Source organism: Olea europaea, unplaced genomic scaffold (genome assembly GCF_002742605.1).
Source record: "Olea europaea var. sylvestris unplaced genomic scaffold, O_europaea_v1 scaffold119, whole genome shotgun sequence".
Taxonomy (NCBI): Eukaryota; Viridiplantae; Streptophyta; class Magnoliopsida; order Lamiales; family Oleaceae; genus Olea; species Olea europaea.
The window spans coordinates 137,087-158,284 of NW_019229312.1; the positions used below are offsets into that span (position 1 = coordinate 137,087).

General features: G+C 33.6%; 3 protein-coding genes across 4 annotated transcripts; 1 reads left to right on the forward strand and 2 right to left on the reverse strand.

Moving 5' to 3' along the window:
- Positions 1-1,878: 1,878 nt before the first annotated feature.
- LOC111373995 (rhomboid-like protein 20) lies at positions 1,879-6,483 on the forward strand. Its single transcript, XM_022996596.1, has 8 exons — positions 1,879-2,111; positions 2,258-2,358; positions 3,340-3,480; positions 4,103-4,169; positions 4,882-5,033; positions 5,141-5,242; positions 5,520-5,645; positions 6,122-6,483. Exons 1-8 carry the CDS (start codon positions 2,087-2,089, stop codon positions 6,287-6,289), a joined length of 882 nt encoding a protein of 293 aa, XP_022852364.1. The 5' UTR covers positions 1,879-2,086; the 3' UTR covers positions 6,290-6,483.
- Positions 6,484-6,929: 446 nt separating this feature from the next.
- Positions 6,930-12,813, reverse strand: LOC111373994 (dual specificity protein phosphatase 12-like). Of its 2 annotated transcripts, XM_022996595.1 has the most exons (8): positions 12,668-12,791; positions 12,113-12,197; positions 11,546-12,016; positions 10,074-10,126; positions 9,783-9,847; positions 9,595-9,673; positions 8,069-8,380; positions 6,930-7,453 (listed from the first exon to the last, which is right to left on the reverse strand). In XM_022996595.1, the coding sequence occupies exons 3-8, from the start codon at positions 11,971-11,973 to the stop codon at positions 7,299-7,301; spliced, it is 1,092 nt and encodes a 363-aa protein (XP_022852363.1). In that variant the 5' UTR covers positions 11,974-12,016; positions 12,113-12,197; positions 12,668-12,791; the 3' UTR covers positions 6,930-7,298. The 2 variants fall into 2 exon arrangements, with proteins under 2 accessions (XP_022852363.1, XP_022852361.1); XM_022996593.1 differs by lacking the exon at positions 12,113-12,197 and having other exon boundaries at positions 6,947-7,453; positions 12,668-12,813.
- Positions 12,814-13,243: 430 nt separating this feature from the next.
- Positions 13,244-19,576, reverse strand: LOC111373996 (CDPK-related kinase 7-like). Its single transcript, XM_022996597.1, has 11 exons — positions 18,715-19,576; positions 17,902-18,032; positions 17,386-17,427; positions 17,190-17,298; positions 16,072-16,150; positions 15,534-15,830; positions 15,055-15,167; positions 14,625-14,732; positions 14,442-14,504; positions 14,014-14,181; positions 13,244-13,766 (listed from the first exon to the last, which is right to left on the reverse strand). The coding sequence occupies exons 1-11, from the start codon at positions 19,189-19,191 to the stop codon at positions 13,629-13,631; spliced, it is 1,725 nt and encodes a 574-aa protein (XP_022852365.1). The 5' UTR covers positions 19,192-19,576; the 3' UTR covers positions 13,244-13,628.
- Between the last annotated feature and the right edge of the window lie 1,622 nt (positions 19,577-21,198).

Below are 21,198 nucleotides of genomic sequence, written 5' to 3' on the forward strand. Positions count from 1 at the left end.
TTTGATGGATCTTATTAATGGTCATAAACAATAAATCATAGATCTGACTGCCAAATTGATCGAGTTGAAAGCATAATTTAAATCTATTAATACAGTTTTGTTTTCAATTTTGATATTTTCGATTAGTGAAAATAGATTATGATAGGAGTTTTGCATTGCTAAAGGCAAACGTCTTGGCACCAAGTGCACTGCAGTGATGCATTCAGCTGTATACACGTTAGTAAACTTTGGGGTAATATACAACACATCATATCCAAACTCGCAATTGATTGAACAGAGTGAGACTAGTGATTTATAGACATGAAAAATAGTAGTAAGTTATGCCACTCGAAGAGTCTGCTCGTAACATTTTTAACCCTCATTCAAAGTAACCAAAAAGTGCAACAAATTGTTATTTCTCGCATTGTAGCTAAAGAAGGTTTGACTAAATAAGTAATGACTAAGATACATAGCCCCTGTTTGATCCCCATCACGTGGAAAAATCAATGGGGGAATAGTGTTTTTTTTTAAAAATGAGTGATTGAAAAAGAATGAAAAGTTTTCGAATTACGTGTAATATAATTTTATGAAAGATTGTGTGGTTGAAAATAGGAGAGCGAAAAATAAAATGTAATAGAATTTAATGTAATGGGGCTCAAAACAGGGGCATAATATTGTAGACATTTTATATAAAAATAATATTTTTAACTATAGTTAAAAAAACAAGATTTTTTTTTCCAGAATAAAATTTGACCTTGTATAGTAGATTTCAAAAGAAAGATTTTTTTTTTTTTTTAGTTCAATATTTTTTGTAATTGAGACTTTAGAAGTAGATAAATGATATCTAGTAAATTATTTCTTTTTTTGTCAATAAACCTTTTTTATTCTTTCTTTTCTATTCACAAAAATTTATAGTCTTGGTTTCGATTTTTCGAGATATATTAGAACCTTTTCGATTTATTACGTATAGTAATATAATAAGTAGTGGACAAAAAATAAATAAATAAATAAACTCAACTTCGGAGCTAAGCTTGTCTTAGACGATTGACCTTTACTAAAATTTATTTCATATTTGTATAGGCGCTCTAACTTCTATTGAGTGCTCATTCGATATGAAAGCCACTGTTGGGTATATAGAAAGACGTACTCTTCTATACCCCAACTACATCCTCTATTTTGTACCAAAAGGCCAACACTAACAAATCAAGCCCACTATGAAATATAGGAATCATTGGGGGCTAGAAGAGGGGAAAATACTGAATAAAACTAGCAGACATGCACACATGGAATTGAATCTCATCTAGTCTATGCACATTGCTCTCTCCAGGAGGTTGGTCGCCATCCGAGATCACATTTCCAAGATCCCCTGCTCGATCTGGTTCAAAAATTAGTAAGTTTTAATCTTAAGCAAGTAATAATTTATCTCCAAGTCATTTTCATAATTAAAAAAAGTTTATAATTGGGTCCATCACGTGTATTTGCTTGTGCTTAAAATTTAGTAAAATAAGTAATTTTGAAAATTATATTTGACTATATAAATAACATAAAAGTAAATTTAACTTACTCTTAAGTATGACCAAACATCTCTCAACTTTTTTTCAAATAAAGTAAAAATTATGCATTTACAGGAATGATCTAATTATCACACATTATTATTTTACGCATCATATAAATTCATTGGTGAATTTTAAATTTAATTCAAATATTAAGATCTATCATAAATTTATCGATCAATGAATTTATATTACACATTATTGGTACTTGAATTTATACAATTGAAAATTAGATTATCAGAAAAAAAATGTATTATTTATTTGGGAGAAAAAACAAAAAAGTGACAGAAAAGAAAAACAAAAGTAGATTTTTAATAAAGAATACAAATTTTCAGCCATGGAGGATCCAAAAGCAAAGTGGACTGGCTCCGAATCCGTTTACCAGACATAATAGGAGACGGAAAAGTCGAGAGAGAATTATACATTAGAAAACAGCCAACAGAAAGACGATCAAGATCATAAATACATCAATTTACATACAAGATATATAGTTTATATACAGAGAGAGAGAGAGAGACAGCACGAGCAAGAGAAGTCGTTGGTTCATTCGGAAAATGAACGGCGGCCCATCTGGTTTCAGTACGTTTTTCTCCATAATTTCCCATTAAAGATTTCAATTAACTACATGTTTTTACATGTTCTTTTACTCACTTCTTCTTTGGAATAAATTTTTTATTGTGCAATCTGTATAAAAAAAATGTGATAATGTTGATTTTGTTTTACAGACAACGCGCCGGTGACAAGGACGATAATAATTGCGACTGCCCTTCTCACGATCCTATTTGGGATTCAAGGTCGCTCCGGCAACGTTGGTTGGTCCTATCAGGTACTCTTTTTGCGACAGTATTTCTAGGTCTTTAGTTATATTTTTAATTAGTTTCATTGACATTCTACCTGTTTGCTTTTCATTTTGATTTATGATAGTAATTTCGTGAGCTCTGTTGCTCTTTGATTTTCACCTCGAAGCTTTATGGGTTTCTTTCCATTCTATCCTTGCTCATTGTATTTTGATTTTAATTTTGTTAATTTTAGTTTTTGGTAATTGGTTTCAGTTAAGTTTCTTGTTTAGATTGAAGCTTATGGTATAATCTTCTAGTATAGCATGTGAAGCTTTTAACTTGATGCTCATATTATTTCATAATCATGCTGCCTGAGAAGTAGAGAATATACTGATTACAATTGAGATTTAGACAACTTAACTCTTTCCCTAGGTGCCTAGGTAATGATTGAGTTCATATCCAAACCTGTCCCTGTTTCATAAGTGTGTGGATCTTTGGTCGTTATTACTCTATCAGACGAGTACAAAGAAGATGAACTTGCCTTGTTACTAGATGAAGCCAATTGTAATCATTTTTCGTCTTTCCCACCATATGTATCCCATATTCCAGACTATAGATTGATATTTTAAGTTGGAGCCTACTCATTTTAAATTTTATATTCAATATTTTTGTTTGGCTGTGATTTAACTATGTTTTGATTTCTAATTCTCACAAGCAGCATTCTTACAGTTGCAGTAGTTTAGTTATTCATGCAGGATAGGAAAGTGCTTTTGGGTTGAAATCTTAGTCTTAGGCAACCTTATGTTTTCAAGTATCGGTTTCTTGGTATGAACTTGGGTTATCTTTGTGTTATTTTCATTGATCCAAACAAATAACTAGGGTGACAGAAGCTCTGATGTTTAAACCGTGAATTTAATAGTGAAATGCAGAAACAAATAGAGTTGACACGTTTAGCACTGAGTTTTATTTCCTGCTCTTTTAATTATAGGTTGCAAAGGAGCATTAATTTATTGGTCTTCTCGTGACAGGATATTTTCAAGAAACTTCAAATATGGAAGCTGATAGCATCAGTCTTTGCCTTTTCGTCCACACCAGAACTACTTTTTGGAATTTATCTGCTGTATTACTTCCGTATGTTTGAGAGACAAATTGGTTCAAACAAATATTCTGTAAGGCTCTATTTACCCTAAACTTGTCATTTAGGTGTTATTCATGAAGTTTATATTGGCTGTAACAGACATTAAAAAACATTATGTTACGGTTTTAGTCTTAAACAATATGTTATGGTTTGAGTCTTAAGTTCCAACAATCTGAGATGTCTCCTTATGAATGCAATGCAAGGAATGAGAGAGAAAAATGTCATTGATTTCTTTCAACTTGCTGTTGACCTGTAGGCATGTCAGATATTCAAGTTGATCCTTGCTGTTTATTTTGAAGAATATTTGCCTTCGTATGCAAATGAAAAATTGACTATTAAATTCTTTTTCAAGTGTCTCAGAATTGAACATTCAGCAAACATTGATGAACTTCTTGCTCTATTTATGCTGAAAAATAGATTTTCCCACTGGACAACGCTGACATAATATTTTCGTAAGTTTATACTTGAGAAAAATTCTATGCTAATGGTTTCTTAGTTTTTAACAACATATTAATGCTGGATCCACCATTATATTTTATAGTTTTTAAGACCACTCTTTGCTTGATTAGTTCAAATGAACGAGCTATGGCGCATTAATTATCTCTTTTTACCAACATGTTCCTGACCTTCCCATATCAATATCTTTAATGCAGGTCTTTATCTTGTTTTCTGTCATCGTCTCTTTACTGCTCGAAATCCTCGCACTAAAACTACTCAAAGGTATGCACCGTGGCATTAACTTTATCTTTTCCTTCCTTCAATGACATTTATTGGCTGCCTGCTCGAGGTTACATTTATGACAGTAATATCAAGTATCCTTGGAAACGTTCTTGTGAAGCGCTAGAATCTTTAATCATTTGACATCATATATAAAACTGGCTCGAGTATTCTTCTTCCTTTTTTCCTTGAAATAATTATGCCTTACTCTCTTGAATTTGATGAATGCTAAATTGTATAAATAATATTATAATTAGATTAACATGGTTTAATGGGCCAGGTCCTAGTAGATCTGACAATTTAAAGAGCTTGTATCATTGACATTCTTGATACATTGATCATATGGCTCATCTAAAAATGTAAAAAAACAAAAGAAAAGATAATATTGGGAAATTATGGCCTTTTTTTCTCTTTTTCCTGTTGTATCATGATAACTGTAGTATTCTTGATTATATATCTGAAAGATTGGGATAATTGAGAACTTGTGGTGTTCAATTATTTTATGGATTTTCTTTCTTTCTATCTTTCTTCTTCATTTTTTTTTTTTTTCGTATATCCTCCATTTCATTGTTCATTTTACTGTTTACTTATGTGTTTGTTGATACCGGTGCAGGAGTGAGGGACCATAACCTATCTGAAATATATTCACCTATTTCCGTTTATATATATGATTGGTAGTTTTTATTCTTATCCTTAATCTTTATTTTTTGGGCAGATCCCTCCTTGACCATACTCACATCAGGACCCTATGGTCTTATATTTTCTTCGTTTATACCCTTCTATTTCGACATTCCAGTTTCAACAAGGTTTCGAGTTTTCAGTCTCCACTTTTCTGACAAGACTTTTATTTATTTAGCTGGTCTTCAGGTAATGCATACTAAGCATGACTGTATCCTTTTTCTTCTTTTTCTTTCTCCCAATTTGGATACTCATCTGATCTAATGCCGAATGTCATCTGCATATTTATCTTGCAGCTTCTTCTGTCATCCTGGAAAAAATCTATGTTACCTGGGATCTGCGGTATTCTTGCGGGTTTCATGTATCGCTTAAATGTTCTTCATGTTCGCAAGATTAAGGTTGCACCGAATCTTTTTTCTTTAGCCCCTGTGGTGTTGTTCTAAGATCAGATGTTTAGTAATTTCAATAAAAGTTGATAAAATCTGTTGTTGAAAAGTTGATAAAAGTTGTGGCTTCTATAAATGTGTGGTTGAAAATAAGTTTTAGAAAATAGGGGCCAAATAGAAGCTTAGTTTTATCCATTTCATATATGCCATTGCCTTTGACAAAACTGCATGAAGTGTTACTCGTGTATTGAAGCTGCTATGCATGACTTTTCATCTGCTTTTCTTTCAGTTTCCCGAATTTATTGCCTCGTTCTTTTCGGGGCTTTCTTGGCCATTCAGGGGTAGTACATCACCCACTGCAGCAGCTAGGAATATCCTGGGAAGTTCACCATTCCAAGCAAGTCAGGCAGTGGAGGCAAGTATAAAGTTTGATTTTCAGCATCGGCATATGCATTCATATTTTAGTTTGGAAAAGTTTCAATTGTTAGTTTATATGATAGAAGTTCGCAAAATCACAGTGAAGTCATGGAAAACATATTCATCTGATATTTTTATGGCTCTTAATGCGAAGTTGCACAATTCGTTTCCTTTTAATCTATTACCTCACCTTCCATTACTGAAGCAGAACCAGTCTTCACATAGCCCTCGTAGATTCATCTTCATGAATTTAAATTTTTTCTCAATTTGTGCTACGGCATAAATATTTTGAGGGAGATTTTAACGCAAGCACCATGACAATTTAACAAAAAATTGCACGTATAAATTATTTGAAACTGATCATGCAACTATTATATAAGGTTCTATTTTATGCATGGATGCACATGGAAGCAGTATCAAATCTATATCCACATCTTTGGCATTTTCCAAGAATTGAACTTTTCTTGGTTTCAGAGGAACTATCCTGCATCATTGTCGTCTACAATAGAGCCAGCTGAGGACTTGATTGCCACACTGGTTTCTATGGGGTTCGAGAGGAACCCAGCTAGGCAAGCACTGATTCATGCCGGAAATGACATTAATGCCGCCACCAACATCCTTCTCGAGTCACAGGCACATTGAGCTGACAATAACTTGGCTTTGGAGAACGAAAGGTGTACTCAAATCAAGATATGTTCTCGTCTATAGTTGATTGACCGTTAACGCCCTTGGAGGCATCGATTTTAATGTGTATAGTTGTTTGATCATTCAGGTTATTAACAAATTGAACTTCTGAATATACAGAATGTTGATTTTAGATTCTCACTTATGTTTCATTTCTCTTACTCACAAATTTCCAATTTACAAAGGTATAATCCGCTTGAGGTGGCTTATAAGTTGACTTATACGTTGGAGGGGGGAATTTGTGCTAACAAGGAACATGCTCAGTACACTAGTGGCATGTTTGTTAAGGATGCAATGCTCAAAATTTGTAGTTGAAAAAGAATGAAAAGTTTTTAATTTGCGTGTAATATTATTTTATGGAAGATTGTGTAGTTGAAAATAAAAGAGAGAGAAAGAATGAAAAGGAGAATGGAGGCCAAAACGAGAGGTAAATTACAGTGTCAAGACTGTATCATGCCACAAAAGATCCAAGAAATCCACACAATGTTTTCTTGATTATATATTACATAGTTATTTCTATAGCATGCTGTGCTAGCTTATTGCTTCAAATTCTCGTACTCTGCATCAAAGATCAAGAGTAAATCAAACATAAGGAAAGTATCATAAAATTCGATATAAATTTACAAAGAGGATCCCTCTTGAGTAATATCAAAAGATTGAATGTCCACATACATTGATGCTATTTAATACTTCCAATTTTTTTTTCAAAGATTTTCATCAAACAAAAAGGAGCAATTGTATCTCAGAGGCAGGTTTTACAGTATCAATTAATTGCTCGAGCAACTCTGAATCACTACGCATGAGTTTCACACGCGTCTAATCCAAAATTGTCGAACAATTGGAACCTTGTATTATTGGCACCCTCGACAAAATATGGTGCCAGCATATGAGATTTATTCCTGTCAAAATGTAAAAGCAAGGAAACACAACATATGGGTGCAATCCATTTCTCAATCTATGAGAAATTTTACATGGTGCTGATGTCTACTCGGCTTTTGTGAAGCTGAAAGGCTGGAGTGATCCAGCTTCCACAGTTGCACTGAATGCCAGACCAGTTGAAGTAACCTAAGCGAGCTTCACACTGGGCACATAACAGCTTGCCCTCAAGTGCACCTTCTTTGACTGCACAACATCAGAAAACCCAATAATTTAAATATGACGCGCATATCTAGTAAAAGGTGAAGTTAGAATTAAGTTAAAAATACATTGAACTAAAGCTGAAATTTCAAATATTCACAGAGCCCTTAGCATGATAATAAAAAGTGACTAAATAGGAAAGATCGAAAAGATAATGATGCATAACCAATTTTGCAGTGAAATCATGTAAAACCATGTTTCACCAAATGTAAATCAAGAATAGACAGGTTGGACTATGGGATCCATAGCTAAGTTGACAAGCTAAAAGGCTTAAGCATGTTTGGCTAAGGTTGAAAATAAGTAAAAGTTACTTTGATCCCATAAATGATTAAATAACTTTAATTAGATCCCAGAAATGATTATATAACTTACTTTTAAATTAAAAAGTTCCTTTTTTAAAAAAAAATAAATTTTTCCTTACTGTCAAATTAATTAATGTGATAATTCTCAATTTTGATAAATAATAAACTCGATGACTTTAGAACTTTATTTAACTAAATTACAAGTAACCTATAAGTGAACTTTCTAAGCCCGGCCACGTCTGCTCATTATATGCACAAGATATCCAAAATTTCTAGTTAAAAAGTTGAAATATAGTACCTGTTGTCATCCAACGTAGAGGTTCAACAAAGATAGAAGAACATTCATCATCACCAGCTTTGTTAAAAATGTTTCCACTTCTCCTTTTATGCCACTCGAAGCATGACTGTCCTTCTCCTGGAACATGGTCTACAACATTTTCTTGCAAAGCAACAACTCTGCGGCACTTCTTGCAACGGTACACAGGAGTAGGAGTAGATGCTTCTTTATCATGTGATGTTTCAACCTCGGAGGAAACATTTTCTGCTGGCAAGCCAGGATCAGCACCAAACTTGGAATTATCAATTAGTTCCCCACGGTGGTAGGAATCACCTGTTATGAGGCGCAGAATACCAATATGGCATTGAATAATCCTTAAAACCACAAAAGGTAAAACTTCTGCTTTTTTTCAAGAAAGATAGAGCCCGCATAGGAAAACATATGCTTGCATCATCTTTCTATGAGAAGAATACCAATTAAAATGTACCAAGGAGAATTCACATTATGCATGTATCTGATAGTTTCCATGTATATTCATCAATCACTTTGAACAAAAATAGGATTTACTCGAAGCAAGGCATGAATTATCAACAAACATATGGTTGGGAGCCATGCACTGGTAAATTTCACTATTAAAAGGGCAAACTTCTATGGTCAATAGGTATCAAAACAAATTAGATGAAACTTGATATAAGGGAATGGCAGTAGCTCAGTACGGAAGTCGTAAAAAAACTATTTTTGAACTAATGCAAACAGTCTTGTGTTGGTTAAGCGGATGTAATCAGCTGATAAGATTCAAAAGCTTGTATTTTTATTCATCCGTTCTACACAGGATTGTGATACCAGAAAAAGAAAAGAATTGGAATACATATTTCTCCATGCTGAGTGAAATCTAAGAAACAGGAGCAGTTACCACCAGTAGCTGGAAAATATCTTACCAGTGGACATGCCTCATTTACTTAAATCTTCATACAACATTTAGAGAAATAACACACAACTACACATGAAAAGGAAGAAAATTTTCGATATGCAACATACAGAATCAACAGCTGGAATAAAAAAGTATATTTAATATTTCAAGCCATAATTTTTTTATTAAAAACTAAATCTATAAATATACTTTTTATGCAGGCTGTATACATGAACGATAAAGGTGAAATCTGTCTATTTCTTGTCAGAAGCATCATCTCTACCTGTGTCGTAACCATATTCAACCATTCACATCAAAAATTGCTTCATTATCTTCCATTATGTAATGCCAATTTAAGACAAACAAGGTAAAATTGCTTCTTATCCTTTGTCACAGGTGAGAGAAAGATCACTTTCTCCAGCATGTAGTATAATCACAAATGAACCAAGCATAAATTTGCAGTTATCACTTTCCAATAAACATCAGGTCCCTTAGAAAATTCAAGGCTTCATAACATTAAGTAAAATATAATAAACAATAAACGTGTGAATAAATTAAATTAAACAAACTAGTCTTCACACTAAAAGATAAAGAATCAAGAAACATGATATCAAATGTCATAAGATAAACATTCAACCTAGTACTTTTAAGTGGAAGCGCTTGTATGTGGGGCTAGCACGATCAACTTTGAAGCCCATTTGTTCAAACATTTTCAACTGCAAACATAGAAGGAAAAGAGATAGAAATCATCGAAAAGGTAAAGAACCTAATTGCTGAGACTCATTCTGAAAGGTCACTATATTGACAGGTTAGCACTTGTATAACCTGATCCAGGAAACCATCATTTGGGCAGACAAATTCACAGCTTTGCCGTAAGGATTCAATTGCATCTGGAGAATTAGCACAAAATACAGGAAAAAGTTAGAAAATAGATGGAAAAAGATTAAAATGTACAAGAAAAGAAGAAACGTGAAGGAAGACCGAAAATATGAATTAATTGCCATTATATTCAAGCTAATCCATAGGAGCCTAAGATTTTGACAGAAAAAAACTTAAAACACAAACATATACCATATTGAAATTCCAAAACCATAAACTAATATTTTGATTGTTCACCTTCTTGTGATAGTTGTTCACTTCTCATCAGGTATGCTGTAATGATAGCTGCACTGTAATGAACACAGGCAAAGAAGGGTGTAAACCCTCAGGGCTTGACAAAGCAGAGAACACAATCAATTACAACGTGTCTTCTCTGACCTATTCAAGGATGCCATGCATTCAAATAGCAGAGTAACTAAGAGTAACCTTGACCATGCAATGGCAAGCAAGCAGTTTTTCGTGGTTGCAAAATGTCTACTTGCATTAATTTTTCCATAGATTCTGTGATAAATCTAACAAAGAAGCGACAAAATATTCAAGTTATTGTATTTAATTACTTGAATAAATATCCTGACCAAATTAATAAGTTCTAAAGTTATAATAGAGCATTAAATCATATTACATTAAGTATAGTGCATTAAGCGTGTGTGTATGTGCGCGCGTGTAACACTTCAAAAGATCAAATTCATGGATAAATAGGTCTTTGTTTCTTGAGATACATTTTTCAACCAAACGTCACCCCAAAAAGCATAAGCTCATATGAGATTAGCTACACGAATGCAATATTTATGAACGGCCTATCTATGGATAAAATCTTCGTTCCATTGGATACATGTTTCAAAAGAAAATTATCAATCTTGATGTACTCGAAAAAGATATTATCATTTGATACTTAAGTAGATGTAGAACTATATCAAACAAAGTGCCAAAAGCAGATTCATATACTAATCCATTATTAATAAGCTTAGATATAGCCAATATCAAAGTAATTTCACTTGATTTCCAAGAATTCTAGGTTATTATACCTTGCATGTATTTTAGAACATTTTTATAAAAACTCATCAATGATCATAAAAAAGGATATCGATAAATAAGTTTATGTGTGTATATAATAACCTAGCATTCAAGGAGAGTTAATGCAAGGAGTCAAACAATAACAATTATCAACTAGGCTGGGTTAACTGGACTACCATAATGGAATAGCCCGTGGAAACTAGCAAGCTGGAGTATGTTAGGGGATTAGAGGGAATTTCAGAAAAAGAATATTTCCATTAAAAGCATAATCATTTGTTCTCCTGCGAGCTTATAAATGCCGTAAGCAAAAGCTTTTTCTAAGAAATAATGAGAGTCCATTGTTCCAGAACCAAATCCAATAGAAGTTCTTGGGAAAACCCAATACTCTCTTACAGAATCAGTTTTGGTTGAATATCTTTCTCCTTGTAACACTCAAACATAAAAAATTGAACACTGATGTTCAAAAGCTCTTTAATACAAATATTGATAACAATATACCAAATTGTATATGTATAATTTTTAATTTTATGAAAACATTAAAGAGTCCTAAAGTGGCTAACTTTATCAGCCTAGTAAAATAAAAATGCAAACTTTATGATTGACAAAAAAAATTATGTTTTGAAAGAAAACTACAAGCAAGATTCCAAGGTTAACATAACAAACTCAAGAATCAAAGTGTGAACTGTGAATTATACCTCCTTGATACACCAGCAAAGCAGTGGACCAAAACAGACCCTGCTTTCCTACTTTCTTCAATAAAATCCAAACAAACATCCAAATAGTCCAGCAAATCTTCATTCTCCATATCTCTCAATGGCACAGCCATCCTCACAAACTTCAAATCTTTTCCCGCATACTCCAAAGCATATAGAAGCTTATTTGGTGAGAGCGAACTACTTGAACCATCACATGCATCATCCTCTGATCTAGTACCCCCAACATAAACATTTCGAATTTCTTTACTTGGAATTGAGACTCCGCTACGCCATTCTGAAAAAAAGGAAATGGATGCTGAACTGAGAACGGATAGTATGTGTGTGACTTCGTCGCTTCCATTTTGGAGAATCTCGGCTGCGTCTCCAATGTTGCCAATAAACAAATGCTCACGAACCAGATACGGCATATCACAAAGTCAAAGTAGCACCTACTACACTGGATATACTTGCCTGTTTCCACAGTAAAGATAACACCCTTAACCGGCCATAAAGAAATCATTTGTTAAAACTAGAAGTAAAGGTACTTATGAGTTCCCATATAATTACATTCAGAAAAATGAAATTGCTCTCCAATTGAGTGGTGACATAAATTGCAACTAGCTTGACTCTTTCATGCCGCTCCTTGCTACCACTAAAGAATATTCACGTACTTTTCAGAATTCAATACAAGAAATGTTTATAGAATAGCTTACAGAGTTGCATTCACCATTTTATTTCCAGTTTAATGATCACCCATAGAAAAATGAAAAAGAAAAACATAACAGATATAAAAAAATATCTAATAAAAATTTAAATTAGTTTGATAAGATAAAATAATTTCATTGATAGCGGGTTTAAAATTCCTGTTATTTATTTCAAAATCAATTTAGACAGATTTAATAACAATTAATTTTTCACAGGGACGGACGCATTAAAAATTCCGGAGAAATGTTGTCGAAAAATCACCGTTGCCAGACAAAGATTTCCATCAAGAAACTAAATTTTCAGAAAAATAAATAAATCATAAGGAGTTGAGACGGAATAAAATCATTCACAACAATCAGATCGAGTATGATTTCAACATATAAAGCCCCTTTTTACACTAATAGAATCCGATACTACCTTCCAAGTTTGGTGATAAAGAACTCGAGTAGAAATCACTGCAACACGATAAACTGGTGCCAACGGGTGATGAATATGTCCCCCTTTTTGCCTCGACCAATTTATAGCGTAATACAGCGTAAGAAAACCTTAGCACCCTCTATTTATAAGACTTGGACAGGCACGGGTCACACTTGAATATACATGCCCCATAATTGGGCTATACAAGATTATTTTTCATTCTAATCCATTTTTAAGTTGAGCCTCAATAAGTAATCAATAAATAAAAAAGTTAGACGAATCGAATATTTAAATTTAATTAATTTTTTAAAATTTCTAACATTGTTCCAAAAATTATGATATATGTTCTCCTTTTTATCGCGAGGTAGGAGATTGAATCATTCGTTCCATTTGCATTTAAAAAAAAATAACTATTAACTTTCCGTTTATACAGTTGGAGAGCCATAAATTTGTGATCACAACTGATAAGTTTTATATGAGACAAAGTTATACATCGCTAAACATCATGTCAAATGTATATGAACTCGAGACTATCAGAACACCGAAAAAACGATTAAGCAACATGAAACAAATACATATGAAAAAACATGAGTTCCATTGTTTGCTACATAAAAAACCTCCTCTACATCATGAATTACAAATTATTAAGAAGCTAAACTCAAAGGGTACACAAGGGATACAACCCAAAAAAAGGAGACACAAAAGTTACTTCTTTTTCTAGCCATGAACACATTTTGTGATCTACTCAGCTGTACATTACTCTAATTTCAACCCCACCAAATTATGGGAGTAAAGGAAAACTATAAGGAAACAAGTACAACTGTAAATTAGCTGCAACTGGCTGTGGCTTTCGACTTTCATCAACCTTCTGCACAGTTACTTCATCAAAGCCTCCGGAATCAGATGAACCTTCTGCAGAGTTACTTCATCGTTAGAAAATGATGTATAGCTGGAGCATATTTCAAGCCTTCTGAAGTGAGCGTGAAGAAACTCCATGAAGAAGTCGGACAAACCCCACGAAGCTGAGCTTCCCATCTGAGTGTCTTATCCAATCTTGAAGAACTAAGTGAATGGGAACAGATGGACTAAGTCCAAGCTCCTGTTTCGAGAGAAGATGAATGTCGGATGATTTTTTAAACTAGTATGGAAAGCGAAAATAAGAATTTGAAACATAATGTATTAACAACTTCAACAATTTAAAGCCATTAGTAACAAACTTGAGAAGATTTCTAATTTAAAGAAAACAGTTCAATTCCAACGTCCCACGAGGGGCATAAATCATTAAACGTCACCAAAAGTCAAGAAGAAGGCCACAAGAGAGGGAGAGAGAGAGAGAGAGAGCATACTGAGGCAAGTTCTTCTATCATAATCGCCCGGTTACCATCCTTCTCGAAAAACTCATAGGCACGGCGTGCATGTTGCTCCCAACTTTCCATTCCTTCCAGCTGATATACACTTACTGCTGCAGCACAGTATTCTTCAAAATCCAATTTTCTGTATTGAAGAGAACTCACCTACATGGCAGGTGAAAATGCATAAGCAATTCTCATAACTCATATCATAGTAAACTGTGCCGAGCGGTTATAAACCTAAAACTAAGCCTATTTTTGATTCATGTTTATAAACATGTTCTTCATTTTGTGGGACCCACAAGTACTTCCCACCTATCCACCACTCATTTATATCTATTTATAAACAAAACCATTTAAAAATACTTCCCAAATATGCTTTAAGAAAAGAAACATTTGAACAGAAAGGTTACTGAAAGTTTTACCATATTGACATAATCAAGAACACGTGAATCCTTCATTGCCTCTGTCGAGTTCTTTGCCACAGCCTGCTTACAAAGGATTAAGATTGATAGAGAAAACATAGAAGCCTCCTGTTTTTGTTTGTTTTATTTTTCTTTTGTGGATAGATGGTGGATTTGCGTGTCTCAGGTGGAAAGAAAACTGACCATTTTGAAGTTATGAAGGGATATAAATCCACTTTTGTTTGGCCCTAATAAACCGAACTGTTCTCGGAGATAGGATAAGTGTGGTATTGCCAATGTTTTTGCAAGAGCCTGTTACAGTAGCAGAGCAGATATTTCAATCAAACAATATGATTTAAACATTAATGTGTTTGCCGAACATAAACATTACTTATCTGAAGATAAATGAATGAAAGAATTGCGATAAGTTATCCTCCTTCAGTTGAATCTATTACTTCAATTTACTTAAACAGAAGCTAAATTCGATGAAGAATTAGGTTGATAAGTAAACACAATAAAATGAACATACAAGAAAAGCAACTAAAAGTAAATATCTTGCTATAGATTCGTACTTATTTCAGATTATCAACTAAATTTAGAAAGAATGTTCTTATTTACAGCCAAATATACTTACCCTTAAAGCTGTTTTTCTCAGAGAAGAAGAATATATATAAGCTCTTACAAGCTTATACGTTATCATATCCACAGGTACCTTGACATCATGATGGCTGGCCAGCCATGGATGACCTAAACAAGATAATCAGTACATATGTATTAGAATAATGTCACCAAAATAAACACCATGACACTGACAAAATTTCTAGGTGAACTGAGTCAAAGGGCTAATTAATTTCTTTCATTTTCCAGACTAAATTCATCTTTTAACAAAATTTGCCGATGACAAGAAACAAAAATATGCATAGAGTCGAATGCAATAATGTTTTGATTTAATCAGGCATTGCCAGAAGTTGCACATTTATGGTAAGTTAGGTAAGGAGGATGGATGGTACAAGATAGAATCAAATAAGAAAAAGAAGCTAAAATCTAGTATATAATATCATCCAGCCTTGTCGTAAACTGCATACCAAAACTTAACGATGTCTAGCTACTTACTGAGAGCCTGAACTGCTGTTAGCCTTTTACGATAATCCTTGTTCAATAATCTTTTAACAAAATCTACAGCATCAGAAGACAAAGAAGGCCATGGGTCTTCATCAAAGCTTGGATCAGCTTTTAGGACAGCTCGGAAGATTCCAGATTCTGTCCGAGACCAGAAGGGTCTGCTTCCGCAAAGAAGAATATAAGCAATAACACCAATACTCCACATGTCAGCTTCTGCTCCATATGATCTATGCAAAACTTCAGGTGCCACATAGTAAGCACTTCCTACTATATCATTCAGCCTTTCATCTGCAAAAATATTTATTAATCAACTCTAATATAACACAATGATGAGAAAAGCAACAAAAGATTTAGCACCCGTTTGTTTCTCATTTTTGGAAGAATGAGAATGAAAAATATAGCTGTTACGGATCCTACATAAGAGAGAGAAATTCAAATTTGGTGGCTTCATGTGATAAATAATGGTCATATTTTTCATTTTAATGAAGAAAGAATGGAAACCAAACAAGGGCTTAGCGATAGAATTAACCTGGCTTTAAGTAATCAGATAGTCCAAAGTCAATAGCCTTCAGAGGGGAAGACTCGTCTTTCGAAGTGAAGAGAAAATTCTGAAGCAAAACTTAGAAAGAGTGTCAGAAAAAAAAAGAAGATAAATCTCTATAAGCAGATGAGAGAGTAAAATAGGTCAATTTTCCTTCTTGCATCGTGCCCCTTGGAACACGCATCTATTAAGAGAATACTATCCACTATATGGACACATTTAGTTATGTGAGCATGGAAAATCTGTCGATCTAACCTTTTTTATCTCAAAAAAGGATCAAGAAATAATGAATGGCACTGAATTATCAAAAGACAGTTCAAAACATTGAAATTTAAGTACTAATTACAATTCAACATCCAGGTTTAAACCGGACGGACCAAGTTTGCTTCTACAAGATGTACATGTCAATCAATAAATCTAAAATTGAAGATTTTAGAACAGGGGATACTTGCAGCAAGACAATTCTATATGAACAAGTATAAAATCGCCCAAAACTGGTTTTCATCATTCCGAATGTGTCCATAGTGCTGGCTTTATCAGACACCTCTGGCTCCCTCATGGCAAAACAGGGAAGGGGAGGTAAGGGAGAAGAGTGTCTCAAACCGATACATGAATGCATATAAAATCATGAGGTCATTTCCAAATACATTCCAAAAATAATTAGTCTGTAAATTAAGATATAAACTATTAGCCGAAATAGGCAACAGCCTTTATATGTTTCTTAGTCCAACTGATGCTCAACCCAAACAATCAGTTATCACATTCCATCAATAACATCAACCAACTAGCACCATCATGAAAATTTGTCGTTTAATTTTCTGACTAACTTTTAAATTATGTCAAATTTATAATTTTCCTCAATAAGAAAGGGCCATGGAAATCTTCTTAAGAGATTCAACAATGAAAACACAATAGACGAATATGTATTCTAGGGCAGTGTAAGAGAAAAAGGTCCTTGGTGCTTTTGCATTGAATGGACTTGTTCAATAAACGCGAGGCCTTACGAATATTTGCCAGGAAAAAAAAAATAATTTAAAGGTTTAATTTTCTGAGGAAGCCATCATGTAACTTAAAAAGCAGATTTTGAGATATCAGTAGCTGAATACCTCAGGTTTTAAGTCACGGTGAACCACGCCTTGGAAATGACAGTAAGCCACTACACTTAAAATCTGTACCATGATAATTTTAGCATCTTCTTCTGAGTATTTGCCACCCCTAGAGCAAAAGGTGGATAATTAATTAGAAGGATTGAAGCAAGAGACTAATGCATCAAATATAGAAAAAGAAAAACATTAAAATAACCTAGAGAGTATTCTATCCAACAATTCACCTCCTTTGCATAACCTGCAAAAGAAGGGGAAAAAGCATAGATGAGCTCCAAAACTTCGAGTTCTGAATGCTATGCAAATTATACATAAGAGCCTAAGACCACTCCACTCCAAAAGAAAGCACGATACACTGTTCAAATCTTTATTCACATATTTAGGGGCCCATCAAGGACAGTCGGGGATGGACTTCAAACAGTCTGCATGGCCACCAGGTGACAGATGGTTGTAAACTGAGGTTTACACATTGGAAAAGAGAAAAAGAGGATTTAAACTTTGTCAAATCATATTGTATGATTTAAAGCATGTTTCATGGTGCTTAAAAATTACTTTCCTCGAAATTTATGTTTGACATACTTTTGAGCACTGCCAAAATACTGAGTCTTGCCACTAGTAATTAGGAGATATTTTTAAGACAATTAGATAAGAAGAAATATGGCAGAAGCACCTACCCACATTAGTGAGATCTAGACAGTTCAAAGTATAAACTTACTCCATCACAACATATACATTGTCTTCATCCTCATATGCATCATAAAATTGCACTAAGTTCTCGTGTCCTGTTAGTGCACGTAATATCTTCACTTCTCTTCTAACATCCTCAACGGAAATAGCTGTAGTCATCTGCACAAATGTTTTTTCATTTCATTCAGATGAAGTGAACATCAATTTTCACACTCTTTTTAGCTAGTAATGTACATCAATATATAAAGAACAATTATGAGCATGGGATGATTTTCCGCTCTTTTGTTTTCTTTTTTTTTGGGGGGGGGTGGGGGGGGGTTCAAATTATGGATTAACTTGGCTATTACATCAAATTCAAACTCTCACAAGAACAATAATGGCAGTTTTGAAGTCACTGATTCCCTTTTGTATATCATCCACAACAGAAAACTAACTCTGATGTGTGAACACTCAATAAAAATACTTTACAGAAAAGTGGGATCAAAATTATTTCGCATTTAGAAAATCTAAAATATGCATAAAAAGGAGAGTTCTGAATAGTTGCAGCAAAGCCTCCTCCTGTCTGAAAAGCATTACAAGCAAGACTAAACAATAAGAAAATTAATTAACATCACCACTAACAAATTGTAATCAATCAAGGATAAAAGAATAGAAAAGAACTTCGATCAACCGAGACTTGTCAGCACATGGAAACTGACAGAAAGCTTGCAAGATGAGCAAAAGAGTCATATTATAAAAAAGGCAGGAGATATTGATATTATCTATTACATTATAATTATAATCTATAATCAACAAACCAAAAGTAATTGCAAGAGAGACTTTCTGCCATTAAAAGACAGACCTTTGATTTTGGGATAACTTTAACAGCCACATCTTGTCCCTTCAAGCTTCCCTTCTTTCCCTTAGCTGCACAAGTATACCCAAAATGTCCCTTTCCCATTTCTTCCCCAAGCTCATAATGGCTGATAAAATTCTTTGAAAACCCAAAATTCTTGTCCAAAGCAATAATCTCACACTCACTCCCTTCAGGTATAGTAGCCTCATTATGCTTCATCAAACCATGCCTCCTTGCAAGAAATGCCTTAATATGTTTAGCTGGTGATGGTGGTGGGAATGGGCGCTTAAGGAAGCGGAGAGGAGTTGAAGAGATGCTATAATTTGCAGGTGAGTTCTTGAAGGGACTTGGGCTGTAAAATGGGAATTTTGGTGTTTTCCCAGTTGAAGAATTCAGAGTATGTTCATTGATTTCACCTGGTATTATTGGATTTTCAGATAGATTTTGTCGAGCTTCAACGGGTTTTCCATGACACAGTCCCATGGAATGAAGATCCCAATAGTTAGTAGATTCAATAAAATATGTGAACCCAAGGAAGAAGAAAATTCAGAGTGGAAAAAACAAGAAAGATTATATTTTCAAGCTAAATGAGCAGAACCTAGGAATTAAAGCAAGAGAATTCCCTATGAAAACCAATTTCATTCAAGTGTGAAAAGAAATACCCAAGAAGAGAAAAAGAAAGAAAAAATTTGGAGGATGAAGAACAGTAAAAGGGCATAAACTTTCTGTTGTATTGTAATAATCAATGCCAAAAAACACTTTCTGAGAGGGGAAAAAAATTCCACAGCACAAAAGTGAAAAAAGGAATTAGATGCTTAGCAGATGCTGCAGGAAAAGAGAATTGACAGGCAAATAAAAATGGAGTACCAATTTCTTTCTTTATTCTTAAGGAAACTAGGAAAGGCGATTTCCGTTTAAAGTTGGTAACCTATACGTATTATTCCTCATGATTAGTAGTTTTATTTATTTTATTGGCAATCGTGTAATTGTTTGGAATTATTTGGCAATAAATTAATAATAATAATTATTATTTTATAGTTTACGATTTGACATTCTCAACTGCCACTACAGTCGGTATTAACATTTGTACAATGAACTATTAATGTTTTCTTTAAGCTTTGTTTGGTATCTATTTTTTTTCAAAATGTATTTGTCTTTTTCTTTTTTTCAACCACACATTTTTTATTAAAATAATATTACACGTAAATCAAAAAAATTTCCTTATTTTTCAGTCACACATTTTCCCATTAATTTACTATTCTAAAATACATTTTTACATGAAAATGAGTCCCAAACTTTCTCTTAATCTTATTCTAGTCATGTTTCATGATATTCGGCAATAATGTTATTCCAATCTTTTTTAATCAAAAGCGATTTATGGGTTTGGTTCTAGCTGCAATGTATTTATTAAGGTCTTTATTCGACATACTGAATACTTAGTCTTGACAACAATAGTAAAAATGACTAGAAGATTGTCAAGTATTGAGTTGTGCTACATGCTACATGCAAACTTTCTGTAATTCTTTATATACAAGAAGTTTTATTCTTGAAATTATCAAAGATTTGAATCAAGAACAGAGTGCACCAGCACAAAGCCCTAGTATCAAAACCTCCCCAAAAGCCTATGTAGGTTGAATTGAACATTTAGGTATAAAGCCTCATAACTGAAGTTAGACAGAGGACGAATTGGACCACAAACGAACACATATTAATCAATTTCACAAGAAGCATCTACTCAGAGGAAGACGTACAAATATCTTATTAACAACATGGTGACATGAGGGAAACCTAAGTAAGACGAACATGTGGGCAAAGTAATTGAGAAAATCATGTGAAAGTAATAACCAAACCAATGAGCAATAACCATGTGTCATATAACCGTTTAGAATTGTATTTGGTTTTATGTTCGTCAACGATAACGTGACACGAGTCCAAGTAATGCCAAAGGACTAAAATGTCCTTAGGTTTGGAAAATCTATAAATATCTCCAAAATTCTACAAGGAGAAAAAACAATATTAAAACCTTAGCCAAATTCTCGCTTTCCATATTTTAAGCCCTTACTTGATAGGGGATGTCATAGTCTAAAAGCTTTCCGAACCTTTGTGGATAGAAATTGTATTGAATTTGATACTTCGAATCAAAAGCCTAAATGCATATTCATATAACGAACTAAAGCATTGAACTAGTTGGAAAGAAAAGTTATACGTTGGCTTCGTATTTATACCTTGCAATTGTTATGGTAAGGTTCAAAATTGACCGATGAACCATTGAATATGCATTTTAACTTTAAATTACTTATTCATGGTCACTCGATTAGAATGACGAGAGTAATGTGAACGTCATGAAAAGAAAGCACCACCAAAAATTTTAGGCAAGTTAGGTCACATTATTTTAATATTTTGTTTTATTAATTTATTAATATACAGAGTACCTGCATAAAAAAAATTTGGCACGTAAATTAAAAAAAATCATGCTTTTTAACCACACAT